At 48.4% G+C, this 19,210-nt stretch overlaps 2 protein-coding genes across 6 annotated transcripts in view; one reads left to right on the top strand and one right to left on the bottom strand.

Moving 5' to 3' along the window:
• The window catches only part of POLE (DNA polymerase epsilon, catalytic subunit), a 31,124-nt gene extending 24,196 nt beyond the window's left edge, over positions 1-6,928 (bottom strand). For both annotated transcript variants that reach the window (XM_083373715.1, XM_083373716.1), the window contains exons 1-11: positions 6,806-6,928; positions 5,743-5,878; positions 4,796-4,876; positions 4,249-4,293; positions 3,665-3,757; positions 3,204-3,358; positions 2,043-2,181; positions 1,531-1,611; positions 1,302-1,409; positions 398-508; positions 129-214 (exon numbers count right to left, since the gene is read on the bottom strand). In XM_083373715.1, the coding sequence (XP_083229841.1) occupies positions 129-214; positions 398-508; positions 1,302-1,409; positions 1,531-1,611; positions 2,043-2,181; positions 3,204-3,358; positions 3,665-3,757; positions 4,249-4,293; positions 4,796-4,876; positions 5,743-5,878; positions 6,806-6,924 (1,154 nt within the window). In that variant the 5' untranslated portion in view covers positions 6,925-6,928. The remainder of the gene's footprint in view (positions 1-128; positions 215-397; positions 509-1,301; positions 1,410-1,530; positions 1,612-2,042; positions 2,182-3,203; positions 3,359-3,664; positions 3,758-4,248; positions 4,294-4,795; positions 4,877-5,742; positions 5,879-6,805) is intronic.
• Positions 6,929-9,310: 2,382 nt separating this feature from the next.
• Positions 9,311-18,998, top strand: CCDC92 (coiled-coil domain containing 92). Of its 4 annotated transcripts, XM_083373471.1 has the most exons (5): positions 9,311-9,595; positions 11,795-11,890; positions 16,629-16,775; positions 17,494-17,535; positions 17,887-18,998. In XM_083373471.1, the coding sequence occupies exons 3-5, from the start codon at positions 16,646-16,648 to the stop codon at positions 18,666-18,668; spliced, it is 954 nt and encodes a 317-aa protein (XP_083229597.1). In that variant the 5' UTR covers positions 9,311-9,595; positions 11,795-11,890; positions 16,629-16,645; the 3' UTR covers positions 18,669-18,998. The 4 variants fall into 4 exon arrangements, with proteins under 4 accessions (XP_083229597.1, XP_083229599.1, XP_083229598.1 ...); XM_083373473.1 differs by lacking the exon at positions 11,795-11,890 and having other exon boundaries at positions 9,592-9,595; XM_083373472.1 differs by lacking the exons at positions 9,311-9,595; positions 11,795-11,890 and adding an exon at positions 10,813-10,840.
• Positions 18,999-19,210: the final 212 nt, after the last annotated feature.

Here is a 19,210-nt window from a genome sequence, read left to right as displayed (position 1 = left end):
GTGGATGAGCTGGATTCCACTTGGCTTTTCTCTCTTTCTTTGGACCTAAAGGATTGCTTGGGATAAATATATCTCCACATTTGACTGTGCAGGTACAGACAGCCGACTTGCTAAGATCCGATTCTCACCAGTCAAAGAAGTCTCCGTTGTAGGTCACCATGATAGCTGGCTTGGTTTCTTGAACATGTTCAAACCACCGCTGGATAAGATGAGCCTGATTTTTTTTAAAAAGGGAAAGAAAACGTGTTGTTTAGAGACCGTTACGATTAAAAGGTCAATCTGGTCTCTATATTTTGTTGACTACGTACATAGTCAAATAGGTTGGGTAGTTAAGGAGCCATTTGACTGAATGTATAGATGTAAGGATAATAATAATAATAAGGGGGGGGAAGCTGACCTCATCTGGTTCGTTGAATACACAGAACGGGCCCTCATACTCTGGTTTGGGAGTAAATTCAAAATCTTCAATGTCTTCTGAAACAATCTCCCGGTTTGTGATCAAGTATCCCTGAACCGCGAGAAAGAAACGTGATGGAACATTTGAACAACCAGCCATTCTCTCGAGATATTAATTTGGAACAACGCAACCCCGCAGACTGTCCCCCTTTCTCCATTCTCATTTGAGGCATGCACCACCCTCTAAACAAGGGGGGTGGGCTTCTGTGAACAGTTCAAGCCAACCAGCCTGAGGAAGAGGGGAGAACAGGATCAGCTGATCGAGCAGATCGTAAAGCGACCACAGGAAAAGAAGCGAAGGAATGCCAGCTCCAAATTTCAAAAACCTCCTGGCTGGAAAAATCTGCAGTCCACCTTCCCCACCATGGTCTCTTCCAGAGCCGAGTTAATTTATTTTATTTATTTATTTATTTTAATTCCATTTATATCCCGCCCTTCTCCGAAGACTCAGGGCGGCTTACAAGCTTAGCAATAGCCTTCATTCTATGTATATGCCTGCTTATAGCAATCTTATTCTCCTTTCCCATCGGATTCTAGTCATTATACGGGACCAAATACCGAGCGGCCTAAGAGAACGGGGTTTTGAAGAAACGCCATACACAAATGCACCTGCAGCACTGTGTCTTTTACCTGCAGTGCAATCTGCAAGACCTACTTTGACAAATACAAAATGTCACCGAGGACCCATTTGCAAACCGGCTTCACACTATGTGTTCTTCACTACTTTGCCAGCCTAGAGATCTCAGTGTATCGGTCTGGAGCTGTTCATGTTCTAAACGGCGCTTTTTTGGGGTGGGTGGGGGAGAGACGTCGTGACTAAATTACAGGCACAACTAATGAATTACCTGGCCATCAATCATGTAGGAGATCATCATGATCTGGTCTGTTTCTGCATCAGGAAATTTTAAAGGGAGTTTTGTAGTCTCAATGTCGAAGGCAAGAACAACAGGATCCTGGAAGGAAGGTTTTTTAAAAAAAGAAAAAAAAGTCAGGAATTTCAGAGAACGCTCCTTCCATGCAACGCCAAATTTCAAAGCCCGGAAATTTTAGAAAGATTTCTGGAGAAATACTCACAGGCCGTTCTACCATGTCATCTCGCCGAATAATCACAGGAGGAAAACTGCTGCCCCGGTGCTGAATGTTGTACCAGTGAGCCTGTCAAAGGATAAGAGGACCCACCGGAATTAAGTTGAGATGGAATTTGATCCCAGCCTCTATCACTCTGCTGCGAATGAAGCCATTCTGAACTTATCTTCAACCTACTAGAACTACTAACAGAAAAAAAGGAGAAGGACCCAACGACGGTTCGTTCCAGGCAGCGGAAATGAACCGAACTTGTTTTTTACGTTAGCAAAAGATCTTATATTCTATCTCTGGGGGCTCTGATTTATGTCCCTTGCAGAAAATTAAAAAAAAAAATCAAATAAAATTTCAAGAGATGTTTGTAATAATAGTTTCCTTCCAAGCGTATCCCGGTATCAGCACAGTTTTGGAGAGTTAAGTTGGGGGGGGAAGACTGTTGCACCCCCTGTGATTTCGGTCACTAGGAATCGCACGAGAGGCCGGATCAGGCCTATTGCCCTCACCACGTAAATCTTCAGATCTATGGACAGGCGGATATGGTAGGGCACGTCGTACTCCCGCATGTCTACGATGTTGTCCATCTGGTCTGCAGTCTTCTTTGAGGGCTCCTCCTTGTGGGTCAGACTGTGCCCAGTGAGAGCACTAAGGGGGGGGGGGAGAAAAAAAAAAGAAGAAAAGCCAGGCTTTTTTTTTTACAAGACTTCTTTGCATGCTGGCTGAGAGCAGACAGACTATGGTTGCAAAAGAGCAGAAACGGAAACCGTGGCTCTGTGGTCTCAGCTTTCTAGCCAATTGCAACCCAAGGACGCTTTGATGTTAGAGGATGTTCCCCCAAGGACATTGCCTCCAATTCATCTCTAAGCCACCGCGAAAGCAACCTAAAGCCATATTTAATTGTTCTGCTATTAAAATCTTCTCCCTCTTTTCCCGGCATAAACCTTGCCGTTAGAACAGCCTGGGATGCCTTGCTGACCGTTTCCACAAGGACTTGGGGGTCTACCAAGCAACTTCTGCCTGGGATCACGATGATGTTCTATCTTGAACTGCTGTCTGATTAGAGCTTTACTTGCAAGCCAAGCGTCCCACGGGCTATAAGCTATTTCTTCTGGGTCTAGTATCCAGTCTTATGAAAGAACAGATGACCTGCCTTTTGGTATTTTCTGTTTCATTTGGAAAAGCAGACAGGTTCTTGGTGCTTCACTTCCAACACAGGCGTGTCGATACTGGAAGATAAGACATCCCCATGCCAACCCCCCCCCCGCCCCAATGTACCCTGGCTAATATGCCCAGAAAAGTTTGAGTTCAGGGATATTTCCACATTTGTTTTAAATGATTATATCCTAGAGCAGGGGTAGGCAACCTCAGCTCTTTTATGAGTCATGGACTTCAACTCCCAGAATTCCTGAGTCAGCTATGCTGGCTCAGGAATTCTGGGAATTGAAGTCCATGACTCATGAAAGAGCCGAGGTTGCCTACCCCTGTCCTAGAGAGACGAGCCAGGTTCTCTGACAGCACTGTGCATATTCTGCTCCTTTCAACAGACCAAAAGCTCTGAGCAAGGAAACAGCCCTGCTGTAATAGCCCACAGAGTGAAGGGACTGCTTGAAGCAGTTCAACTCAACGAAATTCTGCCAGAATCTGGACTTATTCTTTGACTACCCTACCTGGTCAGCAGGCTGGTGTAGGTGTCCAAAACTTGGTCCCGTTCTCTGTTCTTCTTGACAGCAGGGGTAATCTCCCTGCGGACTTTTACCAGGTCATCTACTGTGTTGAAAGAAAGCTTGATATAACTTCGTTTCAGGCCAACTAGGTGATTGGGCTACAACAAAACAAAACGAAACAAAAAAGACCAGAATCAAACTTTTGAGAGATTCATACGAGATGCAAGGATCATGGGGGATCAAAGCAGTTAACACCACCAAATGGGGGTACAGAAGAATGCTTTAAAAACACAGTAGCTGAAGCAAACCAGGCTCATTGTGGCAACTTTTGAGTCTTGAGAATCATTGCAGCCCCCTCTGATCAGCCAAACCACAAACAAAGTGGATCGGGATTATCACACTACGCTCTTAAGTAAAGTTGCCGTCGTATTAAAAAAAAAAACCTTACTGAATCCATTTCTCACCAAGTCCAGATCCTCTTTGTGTACAACTTCCAATTTGGCTATTTTTCCCTGGAATTTCTTGGAAAGGAAGGATGATACTTCTCGGTCACAACCCTAAAAAGACATTTTATATTAAATGGCTTAAGTGGAACTTATTTCTACAAACATTCGAATTCTATCCGAGCAGAAAAGCTTACAACAAATTGTCTGAACGTTTTGCAAAGGATGACGGACTTCCCACAGCGGCTGTCTCCTTGAAGTAAGATCCTATTAAAGCACAGCCATCACCTGCTCCCATTGATGGTGAGCAAACTTTCAGAAAAAGACACTTTGTCGTTGTTAATATGCTCCTGAAGAGTCTCAATACACATATGCAAACACACAAAACCAATCTCTCAGCGTATAAACCACTAGCACACAAGATCGTACACAGCAGTTATTAAGGAACAACTTCTTACTTACAATTTACTACTTTTAAGGTACAGTCCCAAATGAAGTATTTTAACAGGGTAATGTCTACTCAAGAGCGATATTACAGTGGACTGATGTCCAAATGGCTTAAGGCTTGAAACCCATCAGGGGTTGCAGGTGTAGATTAGACTCACCTTCTGGGCTGCAATGTAGAAGTATGGTCTGTAGGGCAAAGCCACCTAGGAGAGAACAAACTAAATAAGCTCTTACAAACTAAATAATTCCCGTTGCAACAGAACGGTGAAAAACACAAGATTGTGCTGATTGCTGTGGGCTCCGTTCACAATTTACACTGACAATTTGGTATATTGCTTTAATTCAAATGAATTTTAACACCTCTAAAAAGAACTCTCCCACATTCCAAATTGTATGTACCACTTGCTGCTTTCTCGCCAAAGCATTGTGAACAAGAGTTAGCTGCCAGTTCTGAAAAATAAAGCATTTTAACCCTCGTTTGTTAACTACGCAATTCCTAAGAATGTAAATCTTCAAATGGTCACTTGATTAGGGAAGAGGCTTATTTCAAAATGCATTTGGTATTATTACATATATTAACAGGTATGTGCTAAAAATCCCACCCATCGCATAGCTAATCTTCTTCCAAATTTCAAGCAGGACTTTTAAAATGTACCCCTGGATAAATATCGCCTTTAAGGGTCCCAGTTTAAAGACACCACCGACCTTAAATCTGCTTCCATCCTCCTGAATGAAATAATAATCCACAGCGCTGACCAAGCGTTTATCCTCATCCAAAATCTCCGTCTAAAACAAACAAAGGTTACTAAAGACATTTAATTAGAAAATCACGTTCTCCTAACATACTATTCTATAGTTAGGAGCAATCAGTTCAATGTGTTGAATAATATTTCTCCCCCCCAAAGAACTAAATTGGACGTGTAAGGAAAAGACAGTCATCCCTGAAGCTCTGAAACTGAAAAATATTTAAAAGATCATTCGAAGCCTTTTGTCACAGGTTGTAATACAGATAGCCCTTTACTTACAACCACAATTGGGTTCGGAATTTGTTGTAAGTCGGCGCAGTCATAAGGTACATACGCAATTTTATAATAACCATTTATACCTGCACTCATAAAATGAATCACCATGAATGGAATGAATCACCAACTGATGATTTTTGTTCGAAACTGGCTGGGAATGTCAAAAAAATTGTAGTCACATGACTACAGGATGCTGCAATGTTGTAAACGCAAGGAAACACGAGCCGGTTGTCCAGTGCCACAATTGCGATTACACGACTTTGGGGGTTGGTGCAACAGTAGTTAAGCGTGAAGATGGGCTGTAAAATCACTTTTGTCAGAAGTTGTTGTAATTTCATACTGTTCTTAAACATACCCGTAGAGGGGGGGGGAAAGGGACAGAAACCCTTTAAAAAGAAAAAAAAAGCAATTTTTCTGCCACTGTTCTAAACAGCAGCACATACTGTATATTTAAAGGAAAACATCTTAAAATCAGCGTTATGTTCTTGCATATTGATACCCACAAGAAATATTCAAAATTTGGGCACAGCAACCTTCACGGCAATCACGATTAACAAGCAAACCTGTCTGGCACTTTCACCCAAAGAGCCACGTCTGAAATTTATTTCTGAAGAAGCGGGAGATTCCTACCGGGTGCATGTTGATCAGCCAGCCTGTCCGTTCCGCAGGTTCTTTCATTCTCTCGAACCCAAACCGCGCGTCAATTTTGTCCGTCCACTGGCTGCGCTCTAAACGCCGGAGAGCAGAAAGCGAGGAGCCGTCATCCCTGGGGCAAGAAAACGAAAATATTTTCACCCATTTTTTTAAAAAAGTCTCTAGAGAAACCAAAGCTCAAACCTTCCAAAAAAAACGGTCTTTGGATAAATCACTAGGTAAATGGTGCTAGTTAAGACAGGATATACCGGCAGTCCTTGACTTACAATTACAACGGTGCCCACCATTTATGTTGCTAAGTGAGAGATTTGCCCCCATTTTACGACTTAGCTTGACACAGTTGTTAAGTGAATCACTGTAGTAAGTCACAAGGTTGTTAAGTGAATCTGGCTTCCCCATTGACTTTGCTGGCCAGAAAGTCGCAAAAGGGGATCCCATGACACTGCCACCGTCATAAGTATGAATCAATTGCCAACTGTCTGAATTTTGTTCACCTGACCATGCAGAGGCTGCAACAGCCGTAAACATGAAAAGCGGTCACGAGTCCATTTTTCCCGCCAGGGCTGCTGTAACTGCGGACGGTCACTAAACGAACCATTGTAAGTCAAGGACTTGTCTTTGACACTTTGGGAAGCGGAGACCCCCAGAGATCTGTGGGTTCTTTGCTACAGGTAGTCCTCAACTTACGACCACAATTGAGCCCAACGTTTCTGTTTTTAAGCGAGGACATTTCACGCTTCTGTTGCTAAGGGAGCTTTGCCACGTTTTATGACCTTTCTTGCCACCGTCGTTCAGTGAATCACTGCAGTTGCTAATGAAATGGTTGCAAAGCTAACAATGTCTTTGTCAGGTCCCAAAAGTGGATCACGTGACCCCCGGGGATGCTGCAACGGTCGCTGAGTGTGAAACATGGTCTCGAGTCCTTTTCCCCAGTACGGCTGTAACTGCGAACGGTCACTAAACGGACCGTCGTAAGCCGAGGACAGCCCGGACCAAGCCCTGGCGCAGAACCCCGACCCGGTTTCGGGCTCCTCCTCACCGCGGGGTCTCCTTCTCGCCGTCTCCCGCCGAGGGCTCCGCAGCCCACCGGCGCCGCCACCCGCCGCCGCCGCCGCCGCCGCCGCCGCCGCCGCCTCCTCTGTCCTTCCTCTGCGCCATCCTGGCCGGCTACCCGGCCGCTTCCCGGCCGCATTTCGCGCGCTGCGGAAGATCTCGCGAGACCCAGTCGCAGCTCTCGCGCCCCAAAGGTTTGTAGCTAGTGGACTTCAACTCCTAGAATCCCTGAGCTAGCTGTTCTGGCGCAGGAATTCTGGGAGTTGAAGTCCGCCATGGTTTCCCCCCCTCCCACCTCTGCTTTAAACCAATCAAATGTCTACGCCCGGGTTTCGGTGCTACGCGACGACCAATGGAAGAGCAGCTTTCTCTTTCCCTTCCTTTTCTCCAAAGAGCCGCTTCCCTCCCCCTCTGTATTCATCCCGCCTCTCCGCTCGATCTGTCCATTGGCTAACGCCCTGCCCTGGTCCTCTCTTCTCCGATTGGATGAAAGAAACTCCTGTCATCTTTCACGGATTCTCTGCCCTCACCCTCCCTCGGGGTGGGAACAGCCAATGGTCGTAACTCGGGGCAGCCCTGCTTAATGTGGGGCAGGGACATAAGACTGAACTATTCAACAAACCATTGCTAGTTTAATTCTTCTTGCTGGGGTGCTTGTGCTTCCCTGCTCTGTGTCTGGGCTGATGCAAAAGTGCACGAGCAGCGGAAGCACTGGGACACAAATGCAGGCAGTCCTCGACTTACGGCCACAATTGAGCCCCAGTTTTTTTTGTGTTGCTAAGCGAAACATTTGCTAAGTGAATTTTGCCCTGTTTTAAGTCCTTTCTTGCCACGGTTGTTCGGTGAATCACCGCCATTGGAAAGTTAGCAACCTGGTTGTTAAAGTGAATCCGGCTTCCCCGTTGAGCTGGCCAGCCAGAAGGTTGCAAGAGGGGATCACGTGACCCTGGGGCGCTGAGACCGCCGTGGATAGGAAGCAGTTGCTCCGTGGCTGGATTTTGATCACGTGACCACAGGGATGCTGCAACGGTCATAACATGTGAAAAAAGGTCATAAGTCACATTTTTCAGTGCAGTTGTAACTTTCAATGGTCACTAAACGAAATAGTGTAAGTTGAGGAGTACCTGTAACACTTACAGAAACCCACAGAGTTGCAAACAACAGCAAAATATATTTGTGGGGAACTTTTTAATTGATTTGGCCTACATTGTTAAGCTCTTCTTGAGCTTTGTAAAGTTGGTGATGGAGCTAGGTATAACTTCTTCTCTTCGTTTTTTTTTTCTCACTTTCTCTCCGTTTTTTGCTTTTCTCTCCCTCCCTTCCTAATTTTCCCCTCCCTTCCTATTTTCCTCCTTCCCTTCCTCGCCCTCCCTTTTTCTCTCCTTCCTTCCTGCTTTGCCTTGTCTCTCGCTTATTTCCTTCCTTCCTTCTTCCCACTTTTCCTGTTCCTTTTCTTTCTTTTCCTTTCTTTCATCTTCCTTCTCTTTCCCTCCCTTTTCCAAATCTATAAGAATGGCCGCCTGTCTTTTTTTCCTTTTGCTGGCTTATCACTTTTACAATCCCGGTCAGCTTAATGCACTCTTGATCGTTGCCAGAAAATGAAATTATCTTTGGGACTGGCCACATCTCCTCTGCCTGTTCATCTGACTCCTAAATGGATCCAGCTTTCAGATCTGCTGCGTCAGGATTGCTATTTACAACCATCGCTTTTAAAAGCCGGAGCTGAAGGCCATCCCATCCTGTGTCCTTCACATTTCTGAAATCAGTGAGTTTTCTTGAATCTTCGATGCACGGACGCTAACCGGTCCAACCATTAGGGGCTGAACATCTCAGAAAAGAGACCCCCAACGTTTTTGCAAACATCCAACACCCAGACGTTTGCAAGTGGAGCTGCTCGCAGCCAGGTGTCCATGCTGTTATCTTCGGTCTGCAAAGCAGGTTTCGTATTGCAACCCATCATAAAAATTGGGTTTAAATTAAGGATGGAGTTTTACCGCCAACAGCTTGCCAGTTTCGGCTTCTCCTAATCCTAATCGATATATTATTATTTAAGACCGGTGGTCTTCAATTCCCAGAATTCATGCTGGCTGGGGAATTCTGGGAGTTGAACTCCACCCATCTTAAAAGTCCCCAAGGTTGAGAAACGCTCCTATTCTTCGGCATATCCTTCAATGACTTCCCAATTTGCTGGGCTAGCCATCAAACCCATTTCTTCATTGATCGATCGTTGGAAAAAGCAGGATCGGAGGAGGGTTTTTTTTTTTTTTGATCGTGCCCGGAAGTTTATTTGCAGAATGCCGATTAAAAAAAAAAGAGAGAGAGAGATTTCACGAGTCGTTCTGTTTCTTTGCTTCATTATATAAAGCTGCAACCTATGTCGCCTGTGGATGATGGGAGCTGTGGTCCAAACTGGTTTGGATTTGGACTCGGCGACGTATTCCTTCCCTCCGGGCTCTGGAACGCCTCGAGGCCCCGCCCCCACGTGGGCGGAGCCTTCAACGGAAAGGAAAGGAGGAAAGGAAAAAAAAAAAAAAAAGAGCCCGGCAACCGCTGCCAGGGGAAGCGGCCAGCCGGTTGCCGTGGCAACGCGGCAGCGGTTTCGCCGCGGCTGCACCTGAGCCTCCGCGCCTGCGCAGTTCCCCTGCCCTCGACGTCACCCCGTCCCCCCTCCCTCCCTCCTCCTCGCTCCCTTTGGGGAGCGGCGCCCCCTCCCCTCGGCCTCCCTCCCCCCGGCAGGACCGGAGCGGGGCGGGGGGAGCATCGGCGGCGGCGGAGGGTGAGTATCAGAGCGCCCCCTCCCCGCGTTCTTCCCATCATGCACCGCGCGGAGGGTGGGGAAGGGGATGGGGGGGCTCGCCAGACTCACCCCTCCTGTTTCACCCTTGGGGGGCCCCGGGGAGAGACCCCCCCCAAGCCCCACTTGCTTGAATTACTGAGGAAGGGGAGCCCCCGCCCCAAGAGGGGAGGGAGGCGTATTTTCCTGCGGGGGGAGACCCCCCCACACTTAAAGAGGGACCCCTCCCACTGGGAAGCCTGAGAAGAGCCCCCTACCACTAGATGAGGAGACACCCCCCCCATATGATAAAGGAGACGGTTTTGCCCCAAGGAATGACATGTGGAGACCTCCCCCCCCCCCCCCGCTTCAGGAGAGAGATCTCCCTCTGGGAAGCCTCAGGGACCCCCCCCCCATATATAAGAAGGGTGTTTTTCCCCCCATGGAATGACTTAGGAGGACCCTTCCCCACTTACAGAGAATGTTCTCCCTCTCTAAAGCAGCGTTTCCCAACCTTAGGAACTTGAAGATGCGTGGACTTCAACTCCCAGAATTCCCCAGCCAGCTATGCTGGCTGGGGAATTCTGGGAGTTGAAGTCCACGCGTCTTCAAGTTCCTAAGGTTGGGAAACGCTGCTCTAAAGGACTTGGTGAGTACCCCTCCCAAAAAGTATGGGAGGGGGAAAGGGTTCCCTTATAAGGGGAGACCCTTCCCCATTAAGGGAAGACACTTCCGGTGTTAGGGAATAGGTGGGCGCCCCCCCCCTATTCTTCAAGAAAACAAGGGGAGACCTGTCGGTCTGTCTATCCGTCCATTCATATTTATCCATCCATCCATCCATCCCTTATCATCCCGATCATCTCTTGTCTGTCTCATATCTATTTTATCAAGGCCCCCCCCCAAGAAGAAAACGAGGCACACTTTTTCACAGGAAACAAAGCTCAAATCCCTCCCTGCTACTCAACCTGTTTCTCTGCCATTAAACAGGCGTACCAAAAGAAAGTCGCATTAACTCCGTAGCTTAACCGGGTAGCCCTCCACCACGTAGCAGCAGTTCATTTACTGGCCGCTCAGAGTTACAACCGCACTGAAAGAAAAGGGACTCAAGAGCCGTTTTTCCCCCCACAGTTTTTAACAACGGCGACGATTCGCTTCGCCACCGTGGCGAGAGAGGCCGTAAAACGGGGCAAAACCCACGTGACGTATTGTCTCCAGTTAGCAAGAGAAATTTTGGGCTCCGGTGTGGTCGTAAGTTGGGGACGACCTGTATTCATCTAACTTCATCCTCCAGGTTTCTCTGCCCCTCCCCTCCGGCTTCAAAACCCACCTGCAGAATATAATTGTTAGCTGCTGGGGGGGGGGTTTAATCTTTAAAAAAAATGGGAAGAATCACTCCAGGTTTCTCTTTAGAGAAAAGGGAGGGTCCGCAAGGGCAGCGACAGAGGATGGGAAGGAGAGTGGGACCCCTCCCCTTAATACACACACACAAACACACACACACACACTTTCCTTTGCAGCGTGGACCAGTCCCACGACATAAGGTGGGAAGATTGTGGCACGCTTGTGATGCTCCAGCCTCAGCTGGGTTTTCTTAACCCTCCTGGAAATGAGAGCAGCCAGACCAAATCAAGCTTCTGGCTAGAATGGCGCCCCTCCCTCTCCTCTTCTCTCCCCCCCCTTTCCTTGCTGGCAAGCTAGCTGGCTGGCTGATATTCTGCATGCTTCTTCAGCCGAAGGTGGGACATCATGGGGATGGGAGGGTCTCCGCTTTTGTTAACCACTGGAGGGAAAATGCAAACTCCGCTGCCGGAGTGGTTTGGCTGCTAAGTCTTAGCAATGTGCTGGAAACGGGTAATTTAAGGAAAAGGCTCCTGGATGGGTGGGTGGGGTGCTTGGAAAGTCCAAGGGTGGATCGTTAAGTTCATTGTCTGCATTGCAGGTGGAAAAAGAGACCGCATCTTTTTTTGAGGGGGGATGTTTGATACGTGTGCAAACGAAACTGCTTTGCTTTCGCTTCCTTCTTACGCAGCAAGAATTCGCTCCCGGGGTAACACTGCAGTCGGTGGCACTGAATGGGCCGTGCGTCTCCCATCCTCCTGGGGTTTCCTGGGAGTGTAAATCGGGAGCAGGGACTTTTGAGAATGCTCGCGTAAGGGGGTGAGTTTGTCGTGGGGGGGGGCTACTTTTCATTCTGTTTTTTAGCAGAAAGACTGCGTGTTCGAGAGCATCGGATCGGTCTCTTTGGATCCCAACTGAAAATTGAAAATTGAACGGCAGTGGCTTTCTTCCCTTGCAACGGTAGTTTGGGGAGTCTTGATGGCTGTTTGCTCTCAGCTGCAAAAATTAGGCAGCTGTGCCGTGAGGGAGGGGTTGCCTGCGTACAGCTAGGGGTGCCATAAAAACATGGAATATTAGCTCTCGACTAGGGTCAGCCTCTGGAACTTTTTTCATGAATAATCTCATGGTGTTCCCACATTCTACCTTTTGAATGCATCGCTCGAAGCTTTCTCGTTTCAAAGGCTGTTGCTTTTTCACTGGTCCAGGGCCGAACTTGAAGATCGTGGCTACGAAGTGCTGAATGGTAGCCGGGCAGTTGTGAGTCCGGTGGCTGAAAGCAGACTCTGCTCTTTTGTGAGGTTATAAAGGACGGAAAACACGGCAACCGCCACGGCAGGAATAAACGGCTCAGATTTTCTCTAGGTGAAGCCACCTAGGCAGAGGGGTGAGGTCTTACAAACTTCCAGAAAGTTAGAAGGTGGCATTAAGAGGATATTTCGTGCAGAACTGTGGCCTTACAAGCTGTAGGTAAGCATGTCTCCCAAGTGTCGGTAATGCTGGTGAACTTTGCAACCACCTTTAAGCTGATTTTATAATATTTAATTGGATGAAGCCAGATGGTGTCTCCGCTTGTTTGTCAGAGGCAGCTAATATTTCAAGCGAGTAATTAACAGTCAGCGCACCCATAGGCATTCATACAGACTTGTGGGTGGCGTGGAACAGCGCCCCATCATATGAGTGTTTGGGATTGGAGCAATTAGAACTGAGTTTGTGACTGTCAATTTAGGGTCTTCCTGAAAGAGAACTCTTTCCTGTAAGAGCTGGAGGCTAAATTTTGCTATCTTTGTCTGTTTCAGATGGTTTGGGGTTTTTTTTACTGCAGTGCACAGCCCCAAATCCTATTCTTTGAAGCAAAAAGCCCTGCTGGGTCTTGCTAACCATCATATCTCGGCTTTCCAAGACTCAGCTCTGGAAGGCTATTGCGCATTACTGTCTATTTCCATGAGCCAGTTTGCTATCATAGGGCAGTTATTATTTGATTTCTGCAGCTGCCCATCTTGGTTGGGTGATGGCTCTGAAGATCTGGGTGGGGCCCGGCAGTCTTAACAGCAGCATTAGGAGATCTAGACTCTTGGCTACTTCCCTCTTCCTGTTTAACTGGACTTGTTGATTCGCTGGTACATCATTATTAATCAAACCACCTTAAAAAGGAGCATCTTTTTCTTGTTGGGCCATTTGATTTGCAACATGTCTCTCATAAAAGATGGAATTGATGAGAAAACTCCTTTTTTTCCAATCGGGAAGACGATTTATAAAAACGCAGGCTTTCAAAGAGAAGGTTCCCATTGTTGCAGTTTTTCACGGTAGAAGGATGGGTGAATAAACGGAACGGCCCAAGAGGAGGCATCCCCGGTGGATTGCTCGGTTCTGCCAAACAGCCCAGTTTGGCGTTTGCCAAAATCTCGTCTGCACTATGCCGTAAGCTGGTGGCAAGTTGCCATGCTGGGTTGCGAGCTGCCAGCTTTGGAGTCCTTCCCCAGGATAGGTAGGGCTTGTCTGTATTTCCAGAAAGTGTTTGAAAAAGCAGGCGAGATTAGCTCATCCTTTTGTCCTCTTAATTGTTCTCCCTTTCCTGTTCCATCACTGTCTTGTCACAGGGGCTAAAAATAAACTCTGCAAAGACATTAAGACGTTTTGCAGGTTGATTGGAAAGGAACCAGAGAAGTCTGTCTGGAAAGCTAGGAGGGGGAAAGAGCCCGCAGGCCTGACTGAACGAGCCACTGCATTCAAAAACAGGGGACAGTCGGTCTTGGCCTCAATTATTACAGCTTTCGAAAAGAGCTGGAATGTTCTTAGCATCGTGTGTCTGTCTGTCTGTCTGCCCGTCTGGATATTGGTCACCTCAGTTTCTCTGATGACTTTAACTTGGTTACTGAGTTTATCCATTTCTCTGGATCTGCAGTAACAGAGTTGGACCTGGGAAGTCATCTAGTCTAACCCCTGCTCTTGCAGGAGGCCTAAACTGTTTCTCCTAAAATGGCTGTGCAGTCTCTTCTTAAAGACCTCCAGTGATGGAGCACCCACAACTTCTGACGGTTAATTGTTCTCACTGTCAGGAAATTTCTCCTTAGTTCTAGGTGGCTTCTCTCCTTGATGAGTTTCCATCCGTAGCTTCTTGTCCTGCCTTCAGGTGCTCTGGAGAATAGGTTGACCCCCCTCTTATTTGTGGCAGCCCCTCAAATTCTGGAAGACTGCTGTCATGTCACTCCTAGTCCTTCTTGTCTCTAGACTGGCCATACCCAATTCCCGCAACCCTTTTTCATAGTTTTTTTGTCTCCAGGCCTTTTGCAAATTCTCAACCTCTTTTTTGTAACGTGATGACCAAAACTGGATGCAGTATTCCAGGTCTGGCCTTACTAAGGCTGCTGCCACAGCCAAAGGTTGAGAAAAGAATTCTCAAACCCAAAGTTGATCTGTAGCCTCCTGTAGAGTTGGTCCGGGTCTCCTGATCCTGGGGCAATTCGTGTAGGTGGGGTGGCAATACATTTTAATGACTTCTGTTCCCTGCAAGCTCCTGGCTTTTGAAAGAAAAATAAAACCACAGGGAATAACCTTGGGCTCTCCTACACCAGGGGTAGGCAACCTCGGCTCTTTTATGACTCATGGACTTCAAATCCCAGAATTCCTGAGCCAGCCATGCTGAGGGGAAAGGGAGTGGTTTCCAAGCTGAGCCATGCCAGCTCAGGAATTCTGGGAGTTGAAGTCCATGAGTCATAAAAGAGCCGAGGTTGCCTACCCCTGTCCTACACCCTCCAAGTTGGCCTAGGCCAGGGAGAGTGAGAGTGAGAGTGAGAGTGAGAGTGAGAGTGAGAGAGAGAGAGAGAGAGAGAGAGAGAGAGAGAGAGAGAGAGAGAGAGAGAGAGAGAGAGAGAGAGAGACGAAGTAGAAAGGTCAGCATCGACCTACCATTAAATTCTGACCAGATTCATTAGTTAGGAAGGAGAGCTGGGTAGCAGCATGTTCTGGAAACATTGCCGAGATAATGGATGAAGCCATTGACCTGCCAAGGAGCATCTTTTATACTTTGTGGAGAATCAATCTTAAAATCGAGATCATATGACTTGCATAAAGCAGATTCTCTTCCCTCCAGCTACGAAGCCACTGTCGACTCCAATGGGCGAGTCCCACCGTGCTGCGCTTTGTCACCTGATTTTTTTTTCCCCCGGGGGTGGGTGGGAGCAGAGGGGAGTATGCAGCAAGGCATTAGCGGAGGCAGTAAAGCTTTCAGCTCTACAGACCAGGTTGCTTCTTCCAGGCAGATAATGTAACCTGAGAAATGTCTAGAAGGCATGGGTCTGGGGGAAAAAAAAACCAGGGTGATCTCTTTGGAGAAACCATTCCCCCCACACAAACACACTCCCTTTGATCCAGGGTCTTTACTGGGGGTGAGATGATAGTTCCAATATCTGAGGGGCTGCCACAAAGAAGAGGGGGGGTCAACCTATTCTGCAAAGCACCAGAAGGCAGGGCAAGAAGCAACGGATGGAAACTCATCAAGGAGAGAAGCAACCTAAGGAGAAATTTCCTGACAGCGAGAGCAATTTAACCAGTGAAGCTGCTTATCCCCAGAAAGTGTGGGTGCTCACAACCAAATGGACAACCATTTCTCCGGAATGATGTAGGGCTTCCTGCCTGGGCAGGGGGTTGGACTAGAAGACCTTCTAGGTCCCTTGCAACTCTTGTTATTCTGTTAAGAGCTGTTCTAACTTCTTTGGAGAACCATGTCCTTGTCTTCAAAATGTCCCTTTGATGGAGGTCTCTTGTTAGACCTGGCTCAAAATGTTTGGGAGTGTCTTGCTTTAGCAGTGCTCCAAACCAGATCCTAACGGCCTTCAGTCTCTATTGTGTGAAAGGAAGGGTTGTCATGGGTTGAGACTTCCATCCGCCTGGTGGGACCCCAGTGGGCTTCGGAGGAGGTTTGGGCAGCTCAGGTGTTAGGCCTTGGCTTCTCCATCCTTGCCTTCAAGGACAAACGTCCTGGCAGGGAATCGCTGGAACTGCAACGTTCACTGCCCGGGGATAATGTTGATGTCCCGACAAACTCGGGAGATGACCTTCCATTCCAGAATTTCCTTGCAGGTATCTATGGAGGTACGCAGGTATCAATCGTCCAGGTCGCGATCGTCCCTAAGGTGCTTCTTCCAAATTGGACTTGCTTGGGTTCGGGTTTTTTTTTTCCTTTCTTTCTTTCTTGAAAACATTGCGCTTCTCATCCAAGAAGCTGCTTCAGTTCCTTGCAGATACTTGGCATTACTTTGAGACGGATTTTTGCTGGCGTTGAGGAACGTTTGTTTGGTCATCTCGAGGATGAGGGGGATCGGAAGCCAACCCGGCTGATTCCTCCTTTGAACCCCACTTCAGAGTTCTTCTGGTGTCAATTCCGTAAATGCGGGGATTGAACTAAAGAGCCCTGGGCGGTGTCTTCCCCCTCCCTCCCTCCCTCTCACCCATTGTGACCACACAGTTATCCCATGCAGGCGGAGAGTTCTACAGGTGGTGAGTTTCAACTGAAATCTCAGCGATGGTAAAGACAGGAAGGATCCTTCCCAATTTCCAATTCTCTGTGGACCCTGACAACTCGCCTTTTCCGTAGGCTTGCGCAGATCCGTCTCCCCCTGGCTTCCTTTTTGACCTCTTCTCCTTTCCTGCCTTCTGCATCATCTAAAGGGGCGCTCCTTCCTTTCTTCCCTCCCTCCAGGTTGGCTGGATGCCAGGATGGCAGCACTGAACCTGGAGAACCAGCTGCACAGCGCCCAAAAGAATCTGCTTTTTCTCCAGAGGCAGCACGCCGATACCCTCAAGGGCCTGCATGCCGAGATCCGCCGCCTGCAGCAGCACTGCACAGGTACCGAGAGACCTCGGCGGACTTTTAAGATGTACAGGTAGTCCTCGACTTAATGGTCCCAGTGGAGCTCAAAATTTCAGTGGCTCGGTGAGACGTTTCTTAAAGGGAGTTTCGCCCCATTTCACGTTCTTTCTGGCCACGGTTGTTGAGTGAATCCCTGCAGTTTTCAATTAGTGGCCTGGTTGTTAAGCGAATATGGCTACCCCCATTGACTTTGCGTGTCAGGAGGTCACAAAAGGGGATCACGTGATTCCCCCCCCCCCGCTTTTCCCGGACACAGCGACCATCATAAATAAATATAAACCAGTTGCCGAGCGTCCAAATTTTAACGGTCGTAACTGTGCGAAATGGTCACAAGTCACCTTTTTGAGGGTCGTTGTAACTTTGTCCTTGCTGGCTGGGGAATTCTGGGAGTTGAAGTCCACCCATCTTGCAAGATGTGTCGCCTTTTCAAGCAACTGGGCTGATAACAATTTTTTTTTGGTATTTCTTTTGGGCAGAGGAAGCTTCTATTGGCTGCTTATAGCATTTACAAATAAGGAGATAAAAGCGTCACGTAACTAAAGTAGGTTTCCCAGGGTGGAGATTGGTCACGGAAGTCTGCAAGTCCTAGTTCATAAAGCATTGTTTTGTTTTCTGGAAAGGCCCGTTAGTGTCCTCTGGGTTTCCTTTCTGGGTTGCCCGTTCTACAGTGTCTTAACTCTCGTCTGTTTTTCAGATCTGACCTACGAGTTGACTCTCAAAAGTTCAGACTTGACAGGTGAGGAATCAGAACGCATTCGGGCATACCCTCCTTCCGCGCTTAAGGTATTCTTCAAACATTGTGGAAGGTGCATTTTCACCCCTGCTGTTTTTATTAGATGTTGGGAATCTGAATCGAATTCCATTCTTTTCTCTGCATTTCCTCGCTGGCCACCTTGGCAAAGTCTTTTTGCAGGGAAGGCAGAGGAATGCAACGTTCGCCTGCGGTGATTTCTTTCCCCAAGAGCGCCCCCACGTGGAAAACCGTTCTGCTTCTGGCTTGAGTTCTTAGCTGGCTTTGTGCGGAATGCCGGGACGGTCTTGAGTCTCTTGGAAGTAAACCCTTCTCCTTCTCTTCTCCCTCTTTCAGAAAATGGGATTTCAAGGAGCGAAGAGCTCAGAAGGAAATGCGAAGAACTCGAGGCCCAGCTCAAAGCGAAGGAGATGGAAAACAATGAATTATTAAAAGAGCTCGAGCAGAAGAACGCCATGATCGCGGTGCTGGAGAACACCTTCAAGGAGCGGGAGAAGAAATACTTGGAAGAATTAAAAATGAAAAGCCATAAATTAAACATGCTCTCCAGCGAACTGGAGCAGCGGGCCAGCACCATTGCCTACCTAACCACCCAGCTCCACGCCACGAAGAAAAAACTCATGAGCTCCAGCGGCACGTCGGACAGCTCTCCGTCCGGAAGCCCCGTGCTCTCCGGCTACAAGCCCGCTCCTCCCAAAGAGAAGCTTCCAGAAACGCCGCGGCGCAGGATGAAGAAGAGCCTGTCCACGCCGCTCAACCCCGAGTTCGAGGAGGCCTACCGTTTAGGCTCGGAGAGCCGTAAACTGCTGCTGCGGGAGCCGGTCGACGCCATGCCCGACCCCACGCCCTTTTTACTGGCCAGAGAATCCACTGAGCTGCACCTTCCGAAGGAGAGGCCTTTAGTCATACCTCCCATCCCGTCCGAGCGCACGTCATCCGAGCCCCACAGCCCGGCCCGGGAGAGGCAGCACAAGAGCCACGTGGGGGTGGCACACCGCATCCATCACGTCCCACCTCCCCAGCCCCACCAGCCGCCCGAGGTGGAGACGCTGGCCGTGGACCAGGTGAACGGGAGCAAAGTGGTTCGGAAGCACTCGGGGACAGATCGGACTGTTTGAACCGGGCGCTTCGGAGGGGGACTCTCGGCGGTCAGCAGATGGGTCAGGCTGCCCCTCCCTCCCCTCTTCCGAACGCCCCCCCCGTCGTGCATGCCAAAAACCTTTCCAGAACTAGAGTAACTTCTTCCTCACCTGTTCCTATTGCAGAGTTATCTACCTAATGAAACGCTGTAGCCAAACTCAGGTGTGTCTGCCTGAATTGCTTGCTTCCGAGGCTCCTTCGTTTATCCGGGGCGCACCGACGGGCCCGCGCCTGGGGCTTCCAGGGCCCTGCCGCGCTGTGTGTGTGTATCGGCTCTTAACAGTAAAGCCTTTCCTGTCTGTCTGTCACTTCGCACAGTGGTGATACAATTCTTATTTTCGGGCGTGGGGTGGAGCCCCGCACGGGTGCGAGGGGTGTGGTGGTGGTGGTGTAAGAAGGAAGAGCAGCCAAAGGAGAGAGAAACCCCCCCCTCCCCGTACACACTGTCTGCCTTTCCAGCATGAAGTCTCGATCACAGAGTTTCTTTTTTCTGTTCAGGTTTTTATCTAGTAATCTACTG

The sequence above is a fragment of the Vipera ursinii genome (assembly GCF_947247035.1).
Source record: "Vipera ursinii genome assembly, chromosome: 14".
NCBI lineage: Eukaryota > Metazoa > Chordata > Lepidosauria > Squamata > Viperidae > Vipera > Vipera ursinii.
Note: the sequence above shows the minus strand (reverse complement) of the source record. Positions and strands in the feature narration are given on the sequence as shown.

What these genes read in the sequence shown, in the direction of transcription:
- CCDC92 (XM_083373471.1), top strand. Translation starts at nt 16,646, where the DNA reads ATGGCAGCACTGAACCTGGAGAACCAGCTGCACAGCGCCCAAAAGAAT. An exon ending in CCTGCAGCAGCACTGCACAG is followed by an intron (nt 16,776 to 17,493) that starts GTACCGAGAGAC and finishes TCTGTTTTTCAG; the next exon opens with ATCTGACCTACGAGTTGACT. An exon ending in CAAAAGTTCAGACTTGACAG is followed by an intron (nt 17,536 to 17,886) that starts GTGAGGAATCAG and finishes TCCCTCTTTCAG; the next exon opens with AAAATGGGATTTCAAGGAGC.